This window comes from Capronia coronata (assembly GCF_000585585.1).
Source record: "Capronia coronata CBS 617.96 chromosome Unknown acBCG-supercont1.8, whole genome shotgun sequence".
Lineage (NCBI taxonomy): Eukaryota > Fungi > Ascomycota > Eurotiomycetes > Chaetothyriales > Herpotrichiellaceae > Capronia > Capronia coronata.
The window spans coordinates 1049377-1075003 of NW_006912900.1; the positions used below are offsets into that span (position 1 = coordinate 1049377).

At 53.1% G+C, this 25627-nt stretch overlaps 11 protein-coding genes across 11 annotated transcripts in view; 5 read left to right on the plus strand and 6 right to left on the minus strand.

The window, feature by feature from the left end:
• Positions 1-2406, plus strand: part of A1O1_08625 (uncharacterized protein) — a gene marked incomplete at both ends in the record, with an annotated part of 2961 nt that extends 555 nt beyond the window's left edge. Inside the window, one exon of the mRNA XM_007729484.1 lies at positions 1-2406. This exon is cut by the window's left edge and continues 555 nt beyond it. Within this exon, the coding sequence (XP_007727674.1) occupies positions 1-2406 (2406 nt within the window).
• A 480-nt stretch (positions 2407-2886) lies between these two features.
• On the minus strand, positions 2887-4230 carry A1O1_08626 (uncharacterized protein; the record flags this gene model as incomplete). The annotated part of the gene is made up of 1 exon (XM_007729485.1): positions 2887-4230. One exon carries the CDS (start codon positions 4228-4230, stop codon positions 2887-2889), a length of 1344 nt encoding a protein of 447 aa, XP_007727675.1.
• Positions 4231-5195: 965 nt separating this feature from the next.
• On the plus strand, positions 5196-6174 carry A1O1_08627 (uncharacterized protein; the record flags this gene model as incomplete). Its single annotated transcript, XM_007729486.1, has 2 exons — positions 5196-5348; positions 5404-6174. 2 exons carry the CDS (start codon positions 5196-5198, stop codon positions 6172-6174), a joined length of 924 nt encoding a protein of 307 aa, XP_007727676.1.
• Positions 6175-6260: 86 nt separating this feature from the next.
• Positions 6261-7412, minus strand: A1O1_08628 (uncharacterized protein; the record flags this gene model as incomplete). Its single annotated transcript, XM_007729487.1, has 1 exon — positions 6261-7412. One exon carries the CDS (start codon positions 7410-7412, stop codon positions 6261-6263), a length of 1152 nt encoding a protein of 383 aa, XP_007727677.1.
• A 1291-nt stretch (positions 7413-8703) lies between these two features.
• Positions 8704-10117, minus strand: A1O1_08629 (uncharacterized protein; the record flags this gene model as incomplete). The annotated part of the gene is made up of 2 exons (XM_007729488.1): positions 8704-9853; positions 9915-10117. 2 exons carry the CDS (start codon positions 10115-10117, stop codon positions 8704-8706), a joined length of 1353 nt encoding a protein of 450 aa, XP_007727678.1.
• Positions 10118-14201: 4084 nt separating this feature from the next.
• Positions 14202-14814, plus strand: A1O1_08630 (DNA-directed RNA polymerase I and III subunit RPAC2; the record flags this gene model as incomplete). The annotated part of the gene is made up of 4 exons (XM_007729489.1): positions 14202-14294; positions 14381-14472; positions 14525-14601; positions 14690-14814. The coding sequence occupies 4 exons, from the start codon at positions 14202-14204 to the stop codon at positions 14812-14814; spliced, it is 387 nt and encodes a 128-aa protein (XP_007727679.1).
• A 159-nt stretch (positions 14815-14973) lies between these two features.
• Positions 14974-15552, minus strand: A1O1_08631 (NADH dehydrogenase (ubiquinone) 1 alpha subcomplex 6; the record flags this gene model as incomplete). The annotated part of the gene is made up of 4 exons (XM_007729490.1): positions 14974-15111; positions 15179-15325; positions 15393-15454; positions 15510-15552. The coding sequence occupies 4 exons, from the start codon at positions 15550-15552 to the stop codon at positions 14974-14976; spliced, it is 390 nt and encodes a 129-aa protein (XP_007727680.1).
• Positions 15553-15949: 397 nt separating this feature from the next.
• Positions 15950-16729, plus strand: A1O1_08632 (imidazoleglycerol-phosphate dehydratase; the record flags this gene model as incomplete). Its single annotated transcript, XM_007729491.1, has 1 exon — positions 15950-16729. The coding sequence occupies one exon, from the start codon at positions 15950-15952 to the stop codon at positions 16727-16729; it is 780 nt and encodes a 259-aa protein (XP_007727681.1).
• A 339-nt stretch (positions 16730-17068) lies between these two features.
• A1O1_08633 (histone H3-like centromeric protein A) lies at positions 17069-17587 on the minus strand (the record flags this gene model as incomplete). The annotated part of the gene is made up of 2 exons (XM_007729492.1): positions 17069-17415; positions 17473-17587. 2 exons carry the CDS (start codon positions 17585-17587, stop codon positions 17069-17071), a joined length of 462 nt encoding a protein of 153 aa, XP_007727682.1.
• Positions 17588-18354: 767 nt separating this feature from the next.
• On the plus strand, positions 18355-19162 carry A1O1_08634 (uncharacterized protein; the record flags this gene model as incomplete). Its single annotated transcript, XM_007729493.1, has 2 exons — positions 18355-18555; positions 18608-19162. 2 exons carry the CDS (start codon positions 18355-18357, stop codon positions 19160-19162), a joined length of 756 nt encoding a protein of 251 aa, XP_007727683.1.
• A 4953-nt stretch (positions 19163-24115) lies between these two features.
• On the minus strand, positions 24116-25612 carry A1O1_08635 (elongation factor 1-gamma; the record flags this gene model as incomplete). Its single annotated transcript, XM_007729494.1, has 3 exons — positions 24116-24402; positions 24461-25201; positions 25384-25612. The coding sequence occupies 3 exons, from the start codon at positions 25610-25612 to the stop codon at positions 24116-24118; spliced, it is 1257 nt and encodes a 418-aa protein (XP_007727684.1).
• Between the last annotated feature and the right edge of the window lie 15 nt (positions 25613-25627).

Sequence of the window (25627 nt, forward strand, 5' to 3'; positions counted from 1 at the left end):
CAACAGCAACAGCAACAGCAACAGCAACAGCAACAGCAACAGCAACAGCAACAGCAACAGCAACAGCAACAGCAACAGCAACAGCAACAGCAACACCATCCTCAATCCGATTATCAGTCTCGCCCTCCACAGACCTACTACGGTCAGTCTTATCCTCAGCTCCAGTCTCCCTCTCAGTATCATCCTCAGATCCAACCTGTGTCGCAGCCGTTTCAACAGCCCGCACTACAGGACCAGCCACAGCCTCGTGGTCACTACACATCGGGGCATCAACAACAGCCCAATGTGGTGGTCAACATTCCAGCACCAAACGTGGCTAAAGCTCACCCTCGGGTGAAGCTGGAAGATTCAGAGTCGACAATTGAAGTAAAATCGGAGCACAGAACCCTTCAGCAGAGCCAACCTCGGTCGTTACAGACCAGGGATATGGACAGGAAACCGAAGCAAGGAGCCCCCGAAACCTCACAAATGAGTGATTCTGCTGCTGGACCGGAACCCGATTATGCCACCCTTCTGTGCGTCCTAGCCGATGACTACCTTGAGGCGGCTCGCAAACAACCCGCCTTGACCGAAGAGTATTTTCGTTTAGTTGCTACTGCTGTCGGCTGTCTCGAATCTGCGCTCGCCAACTTCAAACTTCCGCCGTTGCGAGAGGCTCAGGTTTCGTTGCGTTATGCCGAGATACTCTACGAAGAGACGGAAAATTACGACGAAGCTGAAACAAGATTGACAAAATCGATTGATCTTTGTGAGCGGCATAAGCTTATCAATCTGAAATATGAGATGCAGCTGCTTCTGTCCAAAGTGCTATACGAATCCAGACCTAAGGCTGCCTTGAGAGACATAGAGAGGATGATCGAGGATGTTGAAGCCTACCGCCATACAGTATGGCTGTATATCTTCCGCTTCCAACTCGCTCTGCTTTCACTGGCTTCATCTGCTCCCGGTGAAGTCCACACGGCTACTGTACAACTGGAGAAGATCGCAGCACTTGCCCGTCAGAATGGGGATAGCTCTATCTTGGCCTTTGCCGCTATTCTTGAGGCATTGCTGCATTTGTCAAGCTCCAGTCATGAGGCGATCACTGCCACACAGACAGCTTTGGCAAAAGCACGGTCGTTACAATTGGACCCAAACGTCGAAAGTATACCACAGATGACTATACTGATGGAACTTATTGATCTTTCTTGCAGTATTCGGGATTGTGATATTGGCCAGATGGAGAAGAAGCGCAAAATGCTGCACAATGTCCTTTACGAAGCCATTGACAACCCAAACTGGAGGGACGATAGCTTCATCTATGTTCCCGTACACAAACGATCAATAGCCGGTATCCAACTCGAAGCCAACGGTCACATTATCGAACGAAACGGCAAATTCTTTCTATCCTTCTCCTGGCTGGAGAAGGAAGAAGTCGAGGCCTTGGGATTCCTCTTCAGTGCTGACAGCTGTGCCTACAAGAATGGAGCTGATGGTGGAAAGGCGGAACGGTTTGCAGCAAGCGGCCTCTCGGTCCTGCGGTCCTGGGGCGATTCGACACGAGTGAGAGGCTATCAGCAGTCGCAGGGAACACATACATTTCGGCGGCTGCTTGAAGCTCAGTTTCTGTTCCTGCTCAGTTTCATGCAGTGCTCAAAGGGCAGCTGGAAAGCAGCAACCGAGACATTGAAACAGATCAGCACCATCTCAGAGGAAATGGGGGACGCATTTCCCGTCAACACGAAGTCCTGTTTGCTCTATTTGAAAGGAGCTATATGGCAAGGTACAGGCAATCTTACAGCCGCCCTCGAAACCTACCGATCGCCCCTTCTCAGTCTCACCCCGTCTCATTCCTCGTCCTCGGACGGGTCCAAGGCTCCTCAGCCAGCCTCCAATTCTTACCACGCTCATTCAGACGTGAGGCGCAACTTTGGCATCCTGGCTGCCATGAACACCGCGTTCATCATCCACAATCCACGCCATCCCCAACACAACCAGCTCAACTATCTCCTCAAAGGCTTGGATGCCGCCGTCCAGACCTGCGGGAACAAATACATACAGGCACACTATTCGCTGCTTGTCTCTGTGCTGTCAACCACAACATTGACGGTCAAACAGTATTTGCGAAGTGCGATGGAGGCAGCAAAGGCAATCGGCAGCGCGCAGACAACAGCGATCGTCTTGATTTATATGCAGGAGAAGCTATTCAAGGGCACGGTCGACGAGCAGGGGATGAAATGCGCCAGGGCCGCAAGCCATCAAGTCAAAAGATGGGGAGAACCCATGTGGTCACATGTCGCTGCTGGTCTGGAGGCCGAATCACTTGAGGTCAATGGCCATGCGAAAGAAGCACAGGAGAGGCGCGCTGAAGCTGAAGCCGGCTGGGACCTGTTGCCGGAGAAGATCAAGTCATCGACACAGCGGTGAGAACTCGTTGGTGCCTGACGATACTACAGTGTGCCTCTTCTGCTAGGCTCTCAATGGGACGGTGGATTGTTGTACAACAGATTTGTTTGAGGGGAAAAGTTCAATCTTCTCGCGATCCAGACCTGGCATTGAGCTACATCGAGCTAAATTGAATTAATGAATGATGAGTTGTTCCTTGAATTGCTTTGCTTTGGCTTCTACCTAGATGAAGGGCAAATGGTGATTTTGCCAAGTACAGTACCTAGAAGGAGGGCTGTTGATGGCTTCCATTCTTCCCGTATCTGCGTATTTGTATGTAGCACAGCTACTCTGACAAGATTGCCAATCTCCCGCTCTCATCCACCCTCAAGTCCCCTGCAGTGCATACGCAGACCGCTTGAAGGGGCGCGTTATTCGTAAAAAGATCATGTAGATTTCGAAGCCCATCTGCCGGGTCCCTCGAGAGGACATTGGGATGAGGCCCCGGTTGGAGGAAGCAGGTCAAGCAGCCATGCTCTCCGGTGTAGGGGGGACATTGCCGAGCGAGCCTTTATTCCTCTGCCTATCATCCTTTTGGCCGCCACTCAGAATCTCTTTCCAAACATTCTCGTCGATGGGCGACTCACTGCGCCGCTGATCCTTCGCATCCGCGTGCTCGACTTGTAGACTGCGATCTATCTCCTCCTCCAACGCATCGAGAACGGATTTGTTTTGAGCCTCGACCCCGCCATCCGCATCAGAAGATGTCTCGGTTTCGGTCGGGTTGGTTTCCAGACCAACGGATTGCGACGGACTCTGCCAATACTGCCGAGAAGTGTCCGGTTGACCGACGCTCGGCGTAGGACTGAGAGGTTCTCGGTGTTGAAGGCTCTGATGGGTCTTCTGATCGACCGTCTCATCAACAACGCCTGGCGCGTGTTGCTTTCCGGTCTGCCAGTCTCGGATCAGCCTCGACACGTCGACTTGCCATTTGAGTTCCTCGAGCTTCTGCTCCAAAGACTGGAGGATCGCCTGTTCCTTCAGCTGCCAGTCTCGTAGGGCGACGCCGCCTTCTCGGGGAGCATTGTCTTCGAACTCCGGGACTTGCAGCAAGTTGTGCGGCTGAGCAAGCGCTTTCAACTGACTGTCGTCCACGAGAATTGTATTGCTCTGATCCCACTTGCGACCAGGCTCCGCTTTTGCTTGGATGCTGCGGTCCGCCCAGATCTTGTGCAGTTTCTTGTACACCTGAACCTTGCTGTTGTACTGTGCCTTGTTCAAGTCTAGCTTGTCCCTGGCCCACACGCCTGCCATCAGCTGCCGCTGCTTTGGGTGGATTAGGTTTGCCACCATGCCCGCTGCATTCTCCGGTCGGGCCGAGGAATAGACCATGACAACATGGTTGTCAAATAGATAATCCAGCAACTGTGTGACGCCTGGTCTGATCTTGAACTTTGTGGGTTGCCGCCGGTTCGGTCTGACGAGGAGTGTCCCGTTGAGATCAAGCACAACCAAGAGCTTTTGAGGTGTCTGCCTGCGTGCAGGTGGTAAGCCGGCTTTTCGTTTGTACTCCGCGCTGGCACTTGGTACAGGTGGCGGTTCAGGGGTGGCGGTACGTGTGCGGCTGCGGCGAGCCACAACCTTGCGTGTTGGACCGGCTGGAGACTCGAGCGAATTCGGAGAAGCAGCACCAGTCTCAATTGATTGAACAGGTATATCTTGCGGCGCTGTGGTGCTGTATGGCGCGATCTGCTCGACCCGTCTATGTCGGATTGGATATAGAGATACTGTGGCTTGAGGAGTGGTCTGGCCCAATGCATGCCGTGATTGTTGCACAATCTGTCTTTCACGGGCTCCATCCGACATTCTGTATGGTTTGTCAACTCGATATGTAGGATATCGAGCGTAATTCTGGACTAACCTGAGCGCCTGATACGGTGCGAACTGCGAGCCTTGGGTTTGTGGGTGTTGAAATGGAAACGAATTAAGATTCATTTCTTGCGGTCCGGGCTGGTAGCCGGTCTGGCACTGAGATTCGGGCATATTGAAACCATTGAAACCATGGGTCGTCTGGTAACGGTGCGAATCTGTGAAGGTCTGAAGGGTAACAGTATCGTTTCTGTATGATCTCCAAGAGTCCACTAGTTTGTATATGTCAATTCTGTCCTAAGCAGAGATATCAAAGCGTTCACCTTGTGTGCTCTCAGTGCCATGACCAAGCTGAAAAGGGTCTGTAGACGTGGTGGGCTCAGAATAACCAGTGTATGGGGACCTATTTTGAGGCATTCGAAATTGGCCCATGGGGGCTGCCGGAGGATAGGCCCTATCTGATTTGCCTCGACCCATGATGGGCTGAAAGAAGAGGTAACAGAGCGATCGACTCGACGGCGGAGGTTTCAGGAAGACTGGATGCTTGCGCTGCCACTGGTAAAGGTGTTAGTTGTGAAGAGATGGAAAAGCGTGAGGTTTGGACAAGCCAGACTTTTGATAGGTCTCTGCGACAAAGGCGGAAGACTGCCTCACATCGCAAGGCATGGCCCTCCAGTGTGATAGAGGACAAAGCGCGAAACAGAGTAGGATGTGAAGATGGCGCGACGCCTGGAAGCAAACACCACGACCGTGTCTACAATCAATGTCTCGCGATGCGAGCAAAAGTCCAATAGTCCGCGAGAGGCTGCGTCTGCCATTTTAGGCATAGTGTCGTCTCCTACTTTAATGGCATTAGAGTTGTCGATCTCCCGATGGTCACTCGCCGCTTTTGCAAAAAAAGTTGATGTCGACTATAGAGGGAACTTGAAATTACTCTCACTACATGTAGCCTCCATTACAAAATGGCTTACGCCTCTATTCTGGATCGACCGGTCCAGCTGCGGCATGACGACGAAGAGGATGTTGAGCTAGAGTCTTTCGACCAGGATGAGAACGACAGTGATCAATCACAGGACAGCGAGCCTGGCCAAAGCGATTCGCAATCTGATCAGGAGGTACCGCATTCAGGCTTGGATGCTTGGGAAATGCTAACATTCTAAGGATGACCAGGCCACCGGCGAGTCAGATGAGGACGAGGACGAGGACGTAGCTCTGGAGGAGATCAGCTTTGGGGCGCTTGCAAAGGCACAAGAGACGTTCAACCCGAAACTGAGGAAACGAAAGCTGGGAGAGGCGGTAGAAGAAGAAGCAGTCTCGGACAAGGGAAAAAAGAACGAAGAAGATACATTCGACACTCGTCGCCGAGCCAAAGAACCCCGTATCGATGCGCCGAAACGGACATCGAAACATGCCCCTGCCATTGAGTCGGCTCGAAAGCCTGTCTCACGAAAGAGAACGATTTTCGAGCCTTCGCCTGCGCTGAAATTTCGAGACCCGCGCTTCGATCCCACGGTGATGTCCTCAAACCGCGACCCCACTGCTGTGGAAAAGGCGAACAAGAACTACTCTTTCCTGACCACATACCAAGCCGCCGAGATCCTTGACCTGAAAGCGCAAATCAAGAAAGCCAAAGACCCGGAAATGATTGCTGATCTAAAGCGACAAGTCATGTCGATGGAGGCGAAGATCCGAAGTGCAGAAGCTCGACAGCGCGAGAACGAAATCCGCAAGAAACACAAGGAGAAAGAGAAGGAGGCTCTGCGCACGGGACAGAAAGCGAAGCCTTACTTCTTGAAAGAGGCCGACGTGAGGAAACTGGCGAAGGAGGAGAAGATGCAAGGCATGAGCAAACGGGCGCGAGATAAAGCAGAGAAGAGACGCCAGAAGAGAGAAAAGGGCAAAGATGCCAAAGATATGCCTCGGGTCAGACGCGAAGGATGACATTTCTATCCACGATGCTACGGAAGAAAAGGCCTAGCCGTCGGATTTGATTTGATGAAGAACCGCGTGTGCTCTATCCACGAATATCATGGCTCTAGTGTCATATCAACGACCAGTTTACCGCCCACGCCGCGGTGATAATCCTCCACCAGCTCGTTGAGCCTCTCCAAGGGATACCTCCGGATCTTCGCTTTGACACCGTTCTTGGCGGCAAAATTGACCATGGCCTGCAACTGGTGGTTACGCCCCGTCAGGATGCCCAGCAGTTTGATATGTCGAAAGACCAGATCGCCGGGCTTGAAGCGCCACCCATCCTTGGGGAAGCTGACACAGACACAAGTCCCGTGGTTCTTGATGACGCCCATCCCGAAATCGAAAGCTGCCTGCGACTCCGGCAGGGTCAGAGAAGCATCGCACCCGTTCTCGCCTTCGCGCCCCTTGGGGGCTTCGCCAAAGATACGCTTCTTGACGTCCTCCACCGACTCCTTCAAAGCATCCACGACTGTGACATTCGCACCGTCATCGCCCAACTCGGCAACCACTTCCTTCAACATATCCATCACAGGTGTCGTGTCGACCGCCACGACATGCCATCCGAGTTTCGCAGCGAATTGGACTCCCAAATGACCCAGTCCGCCGCCCGCACCGACAATTGCAATCGACCTGCCCTTCCCATTCCAGTTCCCGCTTCCAGCACCTGAAACGTCGACACCGGCCGTCTCTAGCGCATTCCACACTGTGACCCCGGCACACATGAGCGGCGCGACATCGACGGCGCGCATGTTCTGGTCCTCCGGGACCCGCGCCACCTGCCGCACGTCGACGAGACAGTACTCCTGGAACCCGCCATCGCGCGACAGTCCTAGGTTTCCTGCGCGCGAACACCAGACTCCATATCCGGGCTCGTCACCCCCGTTGTCTGTACACTCGGCACATTCGCCACAACATCGAAACGCTCGTCCCGGGACACCGACCAGCTGGCCCTTGACTAGCCCTCTATGCTTGGCCACTTTTTCGGCTTCCGTGCCCATGGCTTCCACCGTCCCCGCGAACTCGTGCGATCCTACCCGCGGGAGATCCTGCTGCATGGCCCCCGACGCGAACACGGCGTCGGTATGACAGTACGAAGCGGCGAGGACGCGGACGAGCATTTCGTAGCCTTCCGGAGCGGGTGGAGCCGGGAAATCCGTCCGCAACGTGTACGGCTGGTTGAACGCTTCGAGAACTTGCGCCTTCATTTTGCGCCGTCTTGCTTGTGGTGATGGCAATCAATAGTGGTGACGTCCGTATCTGTAACTTGAAGTGCTTATGGGGGCATCGAGGCCGAAGTATCGACTTGGCTCTTCTGTGTATGAGACCACCTCTGGCGGTCGCGCTCTTGGTCAATCTCCCAAAGAGTAACCCGTATGACCCTATCTGTTTTCGCCCTTCTGGTCCACGCGATGACAAAGTGGAACGTTGTCGATCCTGTGGACGGCGAGGTTGAAGCCACGTTCCGCCAGTCTCAAGTATCGATATCTAGGGTCGGGCGTTGCAACGACGCCAGTGTTGATTTTCAGGAGTTCTCCTCCGCCCCGCGTCCATTTCCATCCTTTGCTCGGCCGTGGGTTCAAGTTCGGGTACGGGAGTCTGTTTGTGGACGAAGATACGGAGCACTGGCTGAGCAGACAAGCACGGGGGGCGGGACGCTCCGCTTGGTTCAGCCTCGCCGGGGTTTCTCCAACATTTCGAAAATGGTGATAGTGATGAATCATCGGGGAAGTTTTGGAGAGATATACTATAAGTGCGTCCATACTACTACCTAACCTACTCTGGGGGCACCACTTGTAAGACTGTGGAGGGCATGATCCTACTAGGCAGATACCTATCCAGATACCGACCTACATTACCTAGTAGTATCTAGTAGCACATGCCTGCGTTGTCTGTTCTACTTTGACGTTGCAAATGCTGGGCGTCTTCCCACAGCATCTCAGACTCCTCTTACAGTGATGAACAGACGTCGAAATGGATAGATGTTTCACTTCAACATTTTGTCCTATCGCTACCGAAGCCATCCACAATGCAGTCATCAAAGCCATAACCACTAATACTGTTCTAGAGATATAGAGCATTTCACATTCTTTTCCATTCCCACATAGCAGTAAGCCCATTCGTCAGGGAATATCCTGGATATCCACCACTGCACCGTATCAAAGAAAATAGTCCCAGTCCAGCCAGTCCTGTTGGTCATTATACAGCTTGGTGTTCCTGGAGAAAAGAAAATTCATCACGAGAGACAGAGCGACAACCGTCGATCAGAATCCATATCCCCCTTGTGCCCCGAAAAGAGGGCCCCAGAGAGATGGAACCAACATATTCAGATCCATACATCCCCGCCCCGCCTGAGTTAAAGAGAAGAACCATCAGAACTCATTATACCCTGCAGCGCCATCACCCATTCGGACATGAGGAAACGAGGAAACGAGGAAACGAGGAAATGTCGGTAAAGAGCCGGGGTCCATGTAGGCGAGTCGTCGCCACCAATGGGGCTCAAGAGTGGAACAAGTCCCACGCTCTCGAGCACAAACTCAAAAATTCCTCCTTTTTCGCCGTCTGCGTGGCCGGGCTATCTCTTCCTTCACCAAAAGGCCCATTGTAGGGGACACGTTCCCGCCCGCTACCTAGGGGCGGACTGCTTCCTTCTTCGTACTCATTCCGATTCCTCCTTTTACTGGTGGTATAGTTGTTGTTGGGCTGGTAGTGATGAGGTGTAAGATTATCCTTATGACCCGGGTGGGGAGAAGGAGGTGTTGGTGGCTGGTGCCCGCCATAGTGGACAATCTTCGGCAATAAGTCCTCTCGACCCCCAATCAGCTCGTGCACGGCCTCTTCGGCAGATCTGTACTCGCGAGGTCGGTCGAAAGGCGGCAGGGGCGGTTGAGACATTGGATGAGCAGTCTGGGGTGGGAAACCTGGGGAGGGGAGAGGGGGCCCATGACTTTGCGACGGAGCCGAGTTGGTCTGAAGGAAGGGTGGTCGGGCAGGACCGGGGTTCAGTTCATTGGCGCCGAAGACGTCAGTGATCGGGGGCAATCGATTGTTGGTCTGGATGGCCGGCATGTGATGGATATGAGAAGTTTGAGACAGATTCGACTGCTGATTACTGACTTGTCGGGATGGCGGGTGGGCTTCATGCCTGCCAGTAAAGGTTTGATTCAACGGTGCCGATTGAATGACTCGTTCATTGGCAAAGCGCTCGGCCGGGGGAGGGACAATGGATAAACCTGGAGGAGGTCTTTTCTTCGCACTGGCTGAGATGGTCTTGTTGGCTGAGCTGGCCGCTTCAATCGCCTTTCCCGAATCAGGTCCATCCCCTCGGGCGGATTTGAGTAGTCTCGCTTGGATGATTGATCGCTGTTGGTCTCGGACAGATATACTGCGTTCCAATTGCTCTCGCATAGCAGGGTCTTCGGTTTGAAAGCCCGGGGACAAACAGGCCAAACCGACATCATGCATCCTCAGTCCGTCCCTCGCAGTCAATGGTGTTGCCGAGGGCCGAGAATTAATACCGGCGGAGATGGCGGCCGTGTTTGTGTTCAAATCCAGCTTCTTAGGTCTGTGGCGGGTGCTGGCTTGAAGCGAGGGAGACGCGGGAGGCTCTTTCTTGACAATGATTTTAGGATGGCCGGAACTTCTGGCACTACCGTACGAGCGAGTTGGTTAGCTTGTCATTGTCACCAAGACCAAGGTTCATGACTTACGATCTCGGAGATCTTTTGCCATCCGTCGGGGTTCTGTCATTGGGATTGCTGGGAGCACTTGTCTCCGAAGTCGATGCTGCATCGGTGGCCTTCTCTTTCGGCGGCGCACTAGCCGAAGGAGCCAAAGGAGGGTAACTTCTTGGGCTTGGATGTCGGTCAAGTGGCAATGGGGCGATAGCGGGCGAGGCTACAGCAGTCGACATGATGAGCCCGGCGGAAGGAGAATCGGGGAGAAGAGGACGACCGTTGATGTCGCCAAAGCGCGCAGTCCGGAGAGATATCCAACTCTTTCTGCCTCTGATCACTAATTACGCACTGCACCTTCCCACGCAACTGGATTCTGGTCGGGGCCAAGCAAGATGGCAATGGTGGAACGAAAGGTCGACCGAATAAATGGCGTGGCAAGCGGTGCAGCGGTTAGAATCAATCGGGTACAAAGCGAGTGACCGTGATAGCAGTGAAGTGCTAGACGCCTCTAGGGGTCAAGGCGAGGGCGGAGGGCGTAGGCTATCGTATAGCACGGGATGAGAAAGCAACGAGCGGCTAGGTCGTCCTTTGAAGGCCGGCCTTGTATAGACGGGGTTGACTTTTGACGGTAAGAAGGTATGGAAAGGGGAGAAGGTGGGTGGGAAGGAGGGCAGAAGCAGAAGCAGAAGCAGTAACGAGAGTCTGGCACCAAGGAGGAAACGAAAATGGCATTGGCAGCTGCAACAAATCAATCGAATGAGATGCACGGCTGTTTCATTCCAGGTCACGGGTTTGAGGAGGAGGTGGCACAGATATGGATGACATTGGACAGTGGACACCACAGAGGATAGACATACTTCGGGAGGGGACTGGGGGGTGTTCGTTGAATCGTTTGGGGCGATTGGCTTTGCCTCCAGGTGAAGCCAGACCCAGACTCATTGACGGTTACTGTCTCAAGCTCCCTAATCAAGCCTGGACGCCGAAAGCTAAGGGCCCGACGGGGGCTGTTGAGCGGTCAGTGCCCAGTAGTGGCTACCAAAGACCCAGGTAAGCGGCAGCCCTTAAGCCTGATGAGCCTAAGGAGCCGCCCTAGCCCTCCGCTGGGCAGTGTCACAATGCCTGTTTAAGCCTGGTCAGGGATAGGCACGGCCATGGCTTCCAGGGGTTCTGCCACAGCCTGAAGCACTCAGCGCTCGAACAGGGTCTGATGGTCTTTCTGTGACAGGTAGTGCCTTGCTAGGCACTTACGAAAATGCCCTTACAACTTCGCTGCCTCTCTGAGAGCATAAACACGAGACAGGCCACAAGCCCTTTACAAAGGTCCACCCGGTGAAATGCGACACCTGCGAAGGCATATGTGGCTCAAATACAACCCATTGGCACGTTCTGGAGAAGGTGTGTTTCGACTACCTAGTAGTAGTTAGGTTACCTATGATCTCGTCGCCAACCCTGCCGGTCTTTAGACACTGTCGTTTCGAAGTTCATTAGTCGGCAAGGTTGCAAGAGGCGGTCAACGCGTATTGCGATATGACGGACTTGACTATAAGGTCGGTCCTGCCCTTTAGGCAGTCTCACTAATGCCTTTGCAGTGATAGTCAGCCTTCTGGATGCAACTTGAACTGCCAGTGCGCTGCAACTGTGACATGGCTTGGCGGACTCTCACTGCATTGCATGTCAAACGGTGCCTTCCAGATGGCTTCTCTTACTGCGAACCGCCCTTCACGCACCGTGCGGCAAATGGTGTTTCATCTTCGCGCAGCCGCCTGAGCCAGTCTGCGCTTGAATGGATCGACATCCTGAACGAACAGAACACGTACGTCGCTCATCGAAGTGGGATCGTGGTTTTTCCCCATCGCACTGATCCTCAGATTCGCCCCACGGCCGTCATAGCGTTTGAATTCAACGCGTCTCTCCTGAGCATTTGTCTGAGCATTTGCCTGAGCATTTGGAGTCCCCCACAAACACTTCGCCGATGCTTTCAGCCTCGTGTCGGCCTCCTATCCGAGGTCTCGCAGGACTGTATATCCTACCCGATACGGCACGACAGACAAAACATTGAGGATCAGGTTGCAGAAGCCGCATACTGAATCCGATCCGGATGCTCGGACTCCCCAACGCCAGCCTCTTGCGAATCTGCTGCCATACGTTACACTCGGTCTGAGACCATGTTGCGCATTATGAGGACGCTTGTCACCCCTGTCGCAGAAGACGTGCAGCGGCTAGGGGGGCCGCTGCCGTCAAACCTATGGAGCAAGAGTGGACAGCGTCGTTCTATTGGGCCTTGGGGGAGTCACCAGAACCTCTGCCAAAAAGCCCGAAGCGAACGTTACTCATTCCTCGTACATTTGCTGATAGGATATCGTGCCCGAATCCATCAAGGACCCATGTCTTGCATACCGCACTCAAAATACGGCGTCTCAGTAGGGAATCGGAATCATTTGGCTACCGCTGTCACATCTTGCTCAAAGCGTGCGCATCATCCAGACCTAGATAAGAACCTTCGAAGTTGATTTGGTCCTGCAGGTCGCCGAAACGCTCTAGTACTTTGTCGTGCTGCGACGATTGTTCGATGATACAACCACTTCAAAGAGACTCCAGCCCTGGCCGGTCAAGGGTCGGATACATCTCTACCTAGATGTCGTCGCGAGGTCTGAAACATCAACAAACTCCTTCGCCACTGCTGATTATTGCTTCCCTGCTCTAAGTAGGTAGGTACGTGTAGCACCATTCAAAACATAAGGCGACCACCGACTTAACAATCGATGATCACGATCTTCCAATCCATCACTCTCGCCGTCTCACATTTTGCTAGTTCCAGACAACCGTTTCCAATCATCCCCCATTCCAGCCACGAGGGATGCCAATTATGCTTGTTCGCACTACTAGTACCACAGTTCAGTCGTGGTGGCCGAATGATGCGTCGCTCTGAAACGCCTGACACGGGACCAACGGCTCCTTTGTCTCCGCCATACCCCTTTTATCCCTGTCTCGCTTGGGTCCGCGAAGCTGCTTGCCACATGCGAATCCCGATAGATCTTTACGGCTTTCTACTTGTTGGTAGTCATATTGCTTGCAGCAGAGGTGGAGAAAATCACTTATGGGCATGTTGTGCACGCAGACGTCGCAAAGCAAAGTTCGCACGAAGGTCCTGTCTGGGAACACTCCAAGTGTCGTCGCCACCGCGAGGCTCAGAGTTCCAGCACTTCGCAGTCCCTGGAAAGACCGAGACGATGATTCAGATTTGTGGTTGTGTTTCGCCTTTCTACCATCAAGCACATCTCTCATCACGCGGTCTTCCTCGAGGCTGCCGACCGTTGGATTTCGCTCTCCGAATCTGGTCACTCATCCTTTGCCTCAACGATCACAGACTCCGCAATGAACAAGGCCAGCTCATTATGACTTCTTGTCTATCCATGAGGAGCCCGCTCGCTTCTCAGTCGCCGGTGAGTATACAGAGTACAGGCAAGAAGTCTGGTGTTTCAGAGAAGCTGGTCGTTCAGTCAGACTTGTCCTAGGAACGGGTGTTGCATTCAACGTATACGTTGGCTTTCCAGGCGTAATGTCCTTCCGCTGTCGACCTCGTTGCTACTCACTCAATGACCTCTTCAACCCATTATTTCGGTGCTATGTACCACTTCGTCCTCTCTTGTTGACTGATTCCGAAGTCAACGTGAATTATCTGCCCGCGTAAGACGCTTCGTCTGTCCGTAGGCCCAATTTTGCAGACATATCAACCCCGCTTGACGCCATGGTTTATCGACTTGCGCGGTATCTGAGGTCATGTAGCCTTTATCCTCGAGCAGACGGTTGCACGAGTATCGGAAATGAAGAGCTGCAGCTTTCCACGTGCCCCCTGCACAGTCGACCGCAACATCTTTGAAACACGAAAGGCGTTCTTCGAAAGCATGTCAAAGTCACCAGAGGCCTCGAACCTGAGATGTCCTCCAAAGACTACCTCATTCACTACCTTGCATGCCGACAGTGGTGCAGGTACAAAGGTATTTTGATCGACCTGATGCGCACATACTACTACTATAGTCGTACACGTGCGGGGGAGCATTTCTTGTCAGAAAGATTTTCGTCAGTCAATGTCTCTTCTGCGAGATCGGGTGTTTATTGCCACTTATATTGACGTCTGACATTAAATATTCAGTACTGCGGACACCTTGCCTCATTTAGACTAGATCCTGCCATTGCTAAACGCTTTCGGGCGAAGTTTGATATCTGCAAATCCATCCGAATAAAAACGATTTTCAAGAGCGCTGTTGGCTTTGGAAAAGTCCTGTGAGGTCTAGATCAGTCGTTACATCTGCAGCAAAAATGTCGGAGACTATGCCAGATGCCCCGACCGGGGAAGAAACCTACGACCATGGTGAAGAGTTGTTATTAGGCGGAGTGAAGAAATTGGTTGTGGTAAGTCTATGCCGACACCAAATTTCAATACCTAATTCAGGTCGCTGTACCCTCTCGACGGACGAGGCTGAGAATTCTGTCATTAGTTACCTGGCGCGTCGTCACATGCCGCATCATTCCAGATCGAAAAAGAAGACCACACCATGGGGAATGCGCTACGGTACTTTGTCAATAAGAAGTAATCTCACACCATGGGATGCCCAGTATGTTCCCAGACTAACTGTGTACAGCCCTGACGTTGAATTCTGCGGCTACACCATCCCGCATCCCTCCGAAACCAAGATGCACATCCGGATCCAAACATGGGGTAAGTGACTGTCCGAAGAACGTGTTTTTTCGAAAGAGATCGCTCTTCTCTCATTTCTCGGCACAGAAGGGAAACTAACAGATAGCAGAGGACACCAAGACAACTGCAGTAGACGCTCTCAGGAGAGGGCTGGAGGATATGATGGAGGCTTGTGACGTGATTTCAGAGAAGTTCACCGAGGCACGGGACGAGTTTGACGCTCAACAGTCATGAGAATCCTTCCACGGCTTTTGGACTTTCTTTTTCGGCTGATTGCATGGCGAAGGCGCTCAGGAGTCTTGTTCTAGCTATGTACAGTGTTGGATTTAGACAGAACACAAGCGGCTCAATTCCGGCCCTGGACAAATCGTCAGTCTCGTGGTCTGCGTCACTTTAATTCGTCCACAAGCTTTGTAAACCTACCTCGAGGAAACCACTGATGAAGTTGCTTGGTAATCTGGCGTTGTCGTCTTCCTCCGGCCTGAAGTACTTCATGACATGCGTATTCTGCTTCCAGAAGTTCAACGTCTCCTGCAATATGACCGCTTGTCAGTGACATCCGGTCTGGCCGCGACACGACATCGTGATCACCACGTACTTGGAACTCAGCGTGGCTGTGCGTGATGAGCACATCCACGGCCTGGATGTTGTTGACATATCTGTGCTTCTCGAACTCTTGTCTGACCTTCGTGCGGATCTTGGAGACGGGCATGTTGAGAGAGTACATCGACTGGATCTCCGGACTCTGTGCGTCGCTTTTTTCAGCATGTGCTTTCTTCCGCAACAAATCTTCACAAGGTAGCGGCACGTACAGCTCTCAGCCATTCTCGATAGGACTTCAGGACTCGTCGGCGCGCATCCGACCAATTGATCGCTGTGGATTGGTCAGTCATCGCGCAGGGTCGTGGGAAGGAAGGGGTGGAACGTACACGACCGTGTTCGCTGGGCGAGGTAAGTAGGGTTGATGGTCATTGTGCCGGTTTTGGAGCTCACATGAGAGCGTGACAAGCGCAGATTGCGGGAAATCGTAGGTCGTAGGTCGTAGGTCGCAGTTCGTTTGTCGTGAGTGATGTCGAGTTGCCGAATTGGGTGGAGCTTTCTGAGCTCGGCCAACCTGCCAGTAAGTGCACCACTCAGAGAGCCGGGAAAGGACGACGAGACGACCATCACCGTCTTCGCCAGGGCCCTACAGCGATACTAGTATTACGTAGTTACTATAGCGGAGCAATCATCGACTATGCCGCAAACTGATTTTACTTTCAACTTCATACCGTTCAAGCCCTTCAACAACCAAATTGTGATACTCAATTCGACACGTTGATCACGCTCAAGACTCTCTCCGACCAGTTCTCTCCGGAACATCGACAGTATGGGATCTGTTGAGCAACCCACGACGCTGTCAATGCCGCGGCGCACACATACACTCTCGCGCATCACCAACGAGACCAAGATTCAGATCTCTATCTCACTAGACGGAGGCTCGTTACTGGCCTATGAGCCCTCGGAGCACTTTCCTGCTTCGCTTCCTACGGCGCAGAAACAAACATATCCCGATGTCCTCATTCCGCTTCCGACGTCGCACCACGCCACGCAAATCACCCGTACCCAGCAAATCGCCATTTCCACCGGCATTGGCTTCCTGGATCACATGCTTCACGCCCTGGCGAAACATGCTGGGTGGTCTCTTGCGATCCGGGCCTCTGGAGATCTGATCGTCGACGACCATCATACTGCTGAAGACGTCTTCCTGGCAGTTGGATCGGCGTTCAATGCGGCGCTGGGCAAGCGGGCTTCTATCGTTCGCTTTGGCCGAGGCGATGCACCGCTCGACGAAGCCTTGTCGTGGGCGGTCATCGACCTGTCCAATCGACCCTACAGTGTCATTGACTTCGGCTTCACCAGGGAGAAGATTGGGGACTTGAGCACGGAGATGCTGACGCATGGGTTGGAGAGCTTCGCCCAGGCCGCAAGCGTGACTCTTCACGTCAAGTGCGTGTATGGCCACAACAACCACCACAGAGCAGAGAGCGCGTTCAAGGCTCTCGCTGTGGCGTGTAGACAGGCCTGTGAGAGAAGGGCGGAAGGAAGTGTTGGGAGCGGCGATGTCACGAGTACGAAAGGCGTCCTTGGTTCGAGTGTCAATGGTTGAACGAGGGTTTTGGCGGATGCGTCCAAACACTCACGTTGGACTCGGTTATGAAAGGGATAGCATAAAGGTCAGGATGGCAATGTGGCTTCTCACGTGCCAGAATCAACACCCATGAGCTGTGGATTTCTTCTCTCAATGGCCAGCAACAACGCTCTCGCAGACTTTCAAACTCCAAATCATTCCAATAAGGTATCACAAATGTGCCCGCGCCAGACCCCATACAATGCGAGTTTTCACACTCAGGGCCAGAGTCCACGACCAGAAGGTGGTATCCGATAATGTACTCCAACACCTTGACTAAAACAGTTCATGCACCCAGAATATGTTCTTGTCTTAATATCATCCAAGCCCACCCCATGCACCTCTCAGCCTCCGTGCCAACTGTATGTCTTTTTGCATGATGGTGACGCGCTTCGCATGGATGGCGCACAGATTCGTGTCTTCGAACAAGTGGACTAAGAACGCCTCGCTCGCCTCTTGCAAAGCCTGGATCGCCTGACTCTGCCACCGTAATTCGTGCGCCGCATGCGAGGGCAGGAGGTACTGCGCGATCTCCCTGACGAGCCGCGCAAAGGGGAGTTTAAGGAGGAGGAGGTCTGTGGATTGTTGGTACCTCCGGATCTCTCTCAGTGCGATCGTGCCCGGCTTGAAGCGGTGGGGTTTTCTCATAGGTACTGGGTCGCCCGCTGGTTGCCTTCAGTCAGTAAAGAGATTTACTGGAACTAGCAGGTGTAACAACTTACGTTGCGCGCGACCTCGTCTGCCAGATGTTCTTGGAGAAGGATTCGTTCGTTTAGCTTGCCCTCGATTGGGCGTCGCCGGTCCTGAGCGCCGCCGCACGCTTTTCGTAAGAGCCATGTTTCTGCAAGTATGTTGTGCTCGACACTATCGGCGCCGAATCGTTCGATGGTGGAAAGGTCGAGGTAATAGTGCTAATTTGATTCAATTCAATCTTAGACAGAGATGGTCGCCGACGCGGGGTTGCAAGTCGGGTGGTCGGGTGCGCGATAGTTGGGTATGCAAGCGTCTGGGAGTGCTTGTGTTCGTGGTACTCGGCCGTCCCTTGGGAATGAACTGCTGTCGAGCAATCGTCAGAGTTCTGGTGTTGGCGAGTTGTAGTGAAGTTGCGCAAAGACTTTAGGAAGCGGCCATCGTGACCATGTCGCGTCGTTTCATCCAAAAATGAAGTTCTGGGCGCGTCCTCAGTCCGTGGTTAACATCTAGAGGTAGTACTAGAATTGCTAGTAGTAGCCTAAAGGCCCTAAGGGCTTGCTTGAGGGTTAAGCGGCCCTTGTCACTCTTATCGCCCACTGCACTTCCGGCTACTGTATCCTTGCAGCCTTCCGTCGGAGATCAGACCTGCGTTCGACATCATTCCATCTCGGGCATGTTCATGGAGAGGCCACCTAACATCGCTTGTTAACCTCAACTCTTCCCGTTTCCCATAGTGTCACCTACGCCGTCGCCAGACACATATCACCATGACTGCTAGGACCTACGATATCGATCTCGAATTCTGACTCGGTTGATCATCTGCCCGGTGTGCACCATTATCCAAAAACCCCGACTTGTCCTCTGAACTCTCCCGAACGATCCTACCCTTCTTCCATCTTGTACCGTGAATAATGGCTGCCATGCTTGGAGGCGGCGAGGAGCCCTTGGGGCAGCTGGGGCAGTTTCCGCTGGAACAATGGTTCTTTGAGATGCCGCCATGTACACGATATTGGACCACTGCTACCGTCATCACGTCCATTCTGCTACAGTGCAAGGTCATCACACCATTCCAACTGTTCTACTCCTTCCCGGCGGTTTACTATAAATCACAAGTTAGTAACTTCCTGTACTCCAATTGATAGGACATCACACTGACCATCGCAGTACTGGCGCCTATTCACCACCTTCATCTACTTCGGACCGCCCTCTCTCGATCTTGCCTTCCACATCTTCTTCCTCCAGCGATATTCAAGACTGTTGGAACAAGGATCTGGGCCATCGCCTGCCGTCTTCTCATGGCTACTGCTGTACGCCTGCACCTCGCTCCTCGTCCTCAGTACGCTCACAACCTCCATCCCATTTCTCGGGTCGGCATTGTCCAGTACGTTGGTGTACATTTGGTCGCGACGGAACCCCGATATTCGCCTCAGTTTCATCGGAGTTCTTGTGTTTACTGCGCCATATCTGCCGTGGGTTCTGATGGCGTTCCACATGTTCATGCACGGGAGCATTCCAAAGGACGAGATTCTGGGCGTGGTTGTCGGCCACGTTTACTACTTCTTCGCGGATGTCTGGCCAGGACTGCATGAAGGTCAACGGCCGATGGATCCTCCTGAGTTCTGGGTCCGGCTATGGGAAGGCCGGCGAGGAGAGACAGGCGTGCGAAACATCGAGGGAGACGTGGCTGCCGCTGCTGCACGACCAGGCGAGGTACGATGAGATGAGCGAAGCTAGGTATCTAGCACTAGCAGAATCTGAATCGTTTTTCTCAGCCTTGAGATCAATCTGTTGAAAGTTGAAACATGTCATGATGACTTCATGCCTCATCATTCGAATGGTCCCCCTGCGTGTCGCTCGAGAAAGCTCATTACTACAGGCCGCCTCATCATTGGCCGAAAGACGAGAGAGCACGGCAATACTTCATTTCGAACGCGGTCAAATGCCTTTCAGCCGGCATGACTGTATCCTGTGTCGGAGAGCCGACCGTAGCAGCATTTCATCTCACCGCCTTCCAATCTACCTATAAGCCAACCACAGTCCAACAGCCGTCATATATCTGAAATGTCTCCTACCAGCACAGCGACGCTGCTAAATGAGGATCACATGGTCTGGCCTTTGTCGTGGTTGAGCGACGGTCAATCCACGGGGCGTTGCCACCTGGACAGGCGGGCAGGCAGCTCGTCAACCCCCAGCAGACGATGCTCTCGGTCGCCTGACTGCAGAATTGCCAACCTTATTGCGCTAAGTCTGAACTTCAGGTCATTCGTGGCTGATGCCTCATTGTGAAACCACGTCTGATTGGCCTTCTTCGGGAGGTGGCGGGCAAGAGATGGCCTCGTGAACCGCAGATCTCATGCATTTAGCATTTGAGACCCATTGGACCAACTCTGCCTGCAGCGAATGCTTCGACACCGGCATCATATTCTGCCCACTTTGTCCACCATCAACAGTCACCACAGTGGATCAGGCTACATTCATAATTAACTCTGCAACAACTCCCGTTGTGGTACGCGATGGCGCAAGAAACCTCATGCTCTGCAGATCTGCCGCAGTTAGCACTCGAGGAGCATTGTCCTACCAGTTCTGCAGCGAATACTTCAACCATGCAGTTCTCTTTTGGCTACCTTGCTTCCTGGATGACCAACGCTCAATGTCACAGAATCAGGCAGCACGTTGAAGAGGTTACACAGCGTGGAAGTTCCAGCAGAGGTTCCGTCTGGTTCATCAATGCTCAGCTTTGCGGTTGAATGGATGAGGCTGCGACAGGCCCCAACTCCATCCCCTCCATCCCCGACACACACACACACACACACACACTTGATTGGATACCGTGCCGTGCAGCCCGCCGAGCCTTGCCTAAGACATCATTTCACATCTCAGCCTCGTGGATCTCAATGACAAACTTTCTCATCTTCGTCGACAATCCAATTCATGGCAGCTTTTACCTTTCAGGCGGGGGGAGGTCATGAGTGTGACTCATTATGAGGCTGGTCTGCGAAGTGAATCTATCAGCGGCCGTCTGGTTCTCCAATGCGAGCCTGCTCAGCCATAGCTCTGCCGGTCATCTTGCACTGATTCCAAATGGCACCGACAACAATGATACTCTTTCCAGACAAGTCGCAACTGTATTTGGAGTGGTTTACTTCTCGCAATGGGCCATTCATCCCGCCTCTTTTCTTGAATGGCAGAGCATGTCTGCCGAATCTCGACTACTTATACCTCAGGTGCTCTTCTCCTTCTCTTTTCTTCAGTCTTCCATTCTTCCTCTTCATCTCTGTTCTCATACATCCTCCTTTCTCATATCTCTCTTCTCCCCATTGCCCTTCTCATGTCTTGCTTCTGCACCTCCTACCGTCCATAGCACAGTTCTGTCACGGCGCAGAGCTCTATCTGTACGTCTCGCTGTGTTGGCCACTCATCTTCTCACTGCCCTGACCTGACAGTCTCCCTTCCCTGACCATCTCATCTCCCTACCCTGGCCAATCTCCCTCTCCTGGCCATCTCTCCGACTTGCCTACTTCTTTCACTTGCCGAGCTTCCCGGCCATTCACTTCCCCACGGGCATCCGCCTCTCACCATAGGGTGCATCTTTGCTGCCAGTCACCTCCCCAACCCGTCCCTTTTCCTTTTGTCCAGTCGAGTGAGCGCACGCAGCTTTTCAACCAGGGAAGCAAACGACCACCGAGAGGAAGACAAAGCAAGGTCTCACCTACGGCATTGCTTGTCTTTCTCTCGCTCTCGATGGTCGTTCGATTCCCTGCTGCTGACTTTGCTGGCGCTCGCTACTGGCAACTTGGACGCAGATGCTTGGGAGAACGACAGGCAGCAAGAGAACCACCCAGTCTCCCCTATCGGCCTTTTTCCATCACCACCTGCCACCAACTCGGCCATCTACCTCCACCTCCTCCCTTGGGGTCTGGGACTTGGAGCTTCCACCCTTGTGCCCCCGGCCTTTGGACTCTTGGACTCTTGGACCTTGGACTTTTGGACCTTTCGACCATCCTACCTTTCGAGCTTTTGAGCCCTTGGACTCCCCGACACTTCCTATTCCATCGACTCCCGGCCCGTGGATCTTCCGACCTTCCCATCCCCTTCGAGCTCTCGTCCGTTGTCCCTTGGATCCCCCTCCCTTCCTACCCACAAGAGCTCCCGCTGCTTGAACACCCCGGCCTTCTTACCCACAAGAGCTTACGGTCTTTGGATCCTCTGAGCTCTAGTTCCTTATTCCTTGGATCCTCCTTCTACCCCCGAGAGCCCCCGCTCCTTGGATACTCCCGCCTTCCTACCCACGAGAGCTCACGGCGCTTGGATCCTCTGGGCTCTACTAGGTCCCTTGTCCCTTGGATCCTCTCTCCCTCCCACCCCCTTCGAGCTCCCGCTCCTTGGTCACCCCGGCCTTCCTATCCACGAGATAACACGGCGCTTGGACCCTTTGGGCTCTCGTCCCTTGTCCTGTGGTTCCCCCTCCCACCCTCAAGAGCTCCCGCTGCTTGGAAACCCCAGCCTTTTTACCCACGAGCCTTAATCCTTAGATCCTCCTCCCCTCCTATCGCCGAGAGCTCCCGCTCCTTGGATACCTCGGCCTTCCTACCTACGAGAGCTCACCGGCCTAGGACCCTTTGAGCTCTTGTCCCTTATCCCTTGGATCCTCCGCCCCCCCTACCCCCCGAGAGCTCCCGCTGCTTGGATTCCCCTCCCACACCCGAGAGCTCCCGCTCCTTGGACACCCCGGCCTTCCTACCCGCGAGAGGTCACGGCCCTTGGACCCTTTGAGCTCCCGTCCCTGGGATCCTTCGAGCTCCCAACCCTCCCCCTATGGCCTCTCCTTTTCCTCCGCTATCCTACTAACCTCCCTGACCTATCCTCCGCCCTCTAACCTTCTCACCCTCATCGCAGATACCCTATTCCCTGATCCCATCCCTTATTCCCATACCCATTCCCTATCCTCCATCTCTACTCATCATCCTCTGACTCCGTTCCTACTGAGATACCATCCCCAATCCCTTCTACTATTCTTATCCCTCAGGTACGTGGATTTCGTTGTGTTCAGCCCTGCGATGGTTCCCACCTTCTCGTGGTGCAGGGCGTCAGTACTTTGCAAACCCCTTTGGGGGGACCAAAGGAAGCCAAGAGGAACCGTAGACTCCTATTCTCTTCCAATCCTGTTTGAAATAGTAGCCACATTCAAGTTCTTCGTGTTCATGTTCTCAAGCTGTTCACATTTCCCTGCCTGCTGCCTCATCTGCTTTCCCATTCACCATTTTTCCATTCTCGTTGCCTCTACTCCCTCCCTTTGTAAGGCTTTATATAGTTGTTTCCTTGTTGCCGTGTCTGATCTATCCTGCCTCGATGGCTCATGCAACGAAGTCAAGATCCCCCATGAAAGATATCGCTCTGAGATCCCCGTCGTGGCTCATTTTGCCCTGTCACATTCTTCTTTCCAATTTGAAGCTTACTCCCGTTCTGGCCTTACATTCCTTTCCCGGAAAGGTCCAGCCATCGTCGCCGTTATGTCATTCTCGCCGCCTCAAATCCTCCATCCTTCCTGCCTTCCAGTCTCGAGTCTTTATTGTACAACGCTGTGAGTAAGTCCATCGTACCCTATGGTACTTAAGTGCATGGGTTGGTCCTTGTCGCTGTGACCTCCATCTCAATTACTAGGTACTGTTGGACTTGATGTTGTTGGTAATAGACTCCTGTTTACCTTAGATACTGAAGGTAGCTGCAATTCATGGCTTGATCCTTGTAGATTCAAGTTCCCCAGCCTGTCGAAATATAAATATCAATGTACCACAAAACCTTACATCTTCTCTTTCTCTGGGTCTTCTTACTTTTGGTAACGACAAGTCTTCCACTCTCTACTCAATGACCTCTTACATCGCTGAGGTTTTTGCCTTTGTGCCTTTCAAAACACCTCCAGCCTATAGGGCTCTTCTGCTACGCTACTGCTGCACTTCTTTTCAGCAGTATACTTGCTGAATTCCAGACCTTTTTTTTGGTCAAGCCCCTTGGGTGCTAAAGCCTCGTTCCCTTTTAACTGTGCTGTGTACGTACTCAGGATGGTCACAGAAAACAGGATTTTCTTCCATGTCTTCCTAGCAATTCTACTACCAGGTGATTGACATACATCTTGTGCATCGAATCTTCATGTTAATGTCCGGTTTCGCCGAGGCATGTGGCTTAGGATGCAGTCTCACGACTCTCGTTTCAGTGGGCGAGAATGCTATATCAGGATTCAGCACTAGTACGGGAGCACAGTTGACCAGAACATGAATATCGACATAGTACTAATACAGGGACATTTGAGGCTGCATGGACCGGTATTTCTCTGTCTTATCTTGGTGATCTCGGGGTCTATCCCACCTACGAAGCAAGAAGCAAGCGCAAGGCGTGGGAGTAAATTGGTCTGTAGGGTCCGCATGTCCCACACTGTGGCCTGGATGGCAATGACATAGGATCAATGAAGGCAGAAAGGCTTTCGGAAAAGATTGGTATCGACCATGGATTGCTCTAGTCTGATCTCATCTCATCCGTCCTGTCCCTACTCATCACGTCATGGTCGTCACATAACAACAAGGAGGAAGTGTTCGATGGGCGTCTTGTTTCCCCAAGCCAAAGCCACGGGCAGTGCCGTGAGGAAGACAACCCGTCTGACACTACAGTGAACCCCGTCTATTTGAAGACCTTGCCGTCAGCCCAGTCGTACTTCTTGCCGTTGACCTCGATGGGCTTGTCCCAAGACCATTGGTCCTCGACGAAAGTCCTGTCCTCGGGCTTGCTGGGGTCGAGCTTGGTGAACTCGTAGCTCTCGTAGTCTGGGGCGACGTCGAAGGCTGGGAGCGCCTCTTGGCCCCGGACCAGGAAAGCACCCTGGATGACGGAGTCATTGGCGACACCGTACACCGACATGGCGCCGAAGAGATACTTGCGCGAAGCCTCAAGACGGGCGAAGAAGCCACCTAGATTGAGTAGGTTAGTCGAAACTGTTCAAAGGAGTCAAGCGAGTCATCTACATACCAATGAGGTTGGACGACATGAAGACTTGAGTCAACTCATCGTTGTACTTGTAGTCAACCTTCCACAGGGAGTATTCCTCGGGCTTGTATTGTTCCCAGAACCATGGGAGTGCCACTTCTCGGGTCTCCTCGTTGGAGTACTTGCGCTTCCAGTCATCAAGGATCAGGGAGGGCTTCGGCAGAGCCTCAAGAGGGTGCTTGGCCTTGACCTCCGGCTTGGCCTCTTCTTCCTCTTCCTCTTCCTTGGCAGGTTTCTTCGCGGCCTTTGGTGCGGCCTCAGCGGCTGCCTTAGGCTTGGCCTCCTTCTTGGGAGGAGTGTACTTGATGGCCTCCTCAATCATGACTGGCTCTTCAATGATGGCCTTCCAGATGGGCTGGGCTGTGACGGTCTCGAACCAACGAGTGGTGTTGGGGTTCTCAGAGCGCCATGCCTTATCGAGGACCGTAGCGAAGCCGCGGGCGATCTGAGAGACGGCGTACAAATCGGCCAGCGTGATGCGCTCGCCAACGAGGAAAGTGTGGACAAGGAGATGTTGCTCAAGGACGTGGATGGCCTCAAGGGCTGCCTTCTTTGAGTCATCGACCGCCTTCTTGTTGTATGGATCCCTGCCAATCAAAGGGCGGAACCAGCCACCGAGGTTAGGGATGATCTCGGAGTTGGAGAAGGACATCCATCGAACAATCGAGGCATAGTCTTGCTTGGTCTTGCCAAGGAGGGTGGTCTTCTCGTTCTGCGATGCGACTATAGGACTCATTAGCAAGGAGTTCTGGATGTTTCATGACTTGGAGAGGCATGGGCCGTGTAGAACGACAAATCTCAGAATCAAACGTGGTCAACACAGATATTCAGTCAGGGATAACTGTATGTGATAATTTGGCTCATCTTTGGACGCAGGGAAGATAAGGCGGGGTGGAAAAACGTACAGTAGATGGCAATGGCGATAGACTCGGTCAAGACGAAGCCATTGGAGCCCACGAAGGTCGGGATTCGGCCGAGGGGATTCAGCTTGAGGTATTCCGTGTCGACATTGGGAGGGCGAGTTTCGACAAGCTCGACGTCGAGGTTGTTCTCCTTTGCGACCGCCAACTGGACGGTGGAGCGGGAGTTATCCTGAGTAGCGTCAGTTTGAGACGCCTTGAGCTGAATATCCATGAGCGAAACCGTACC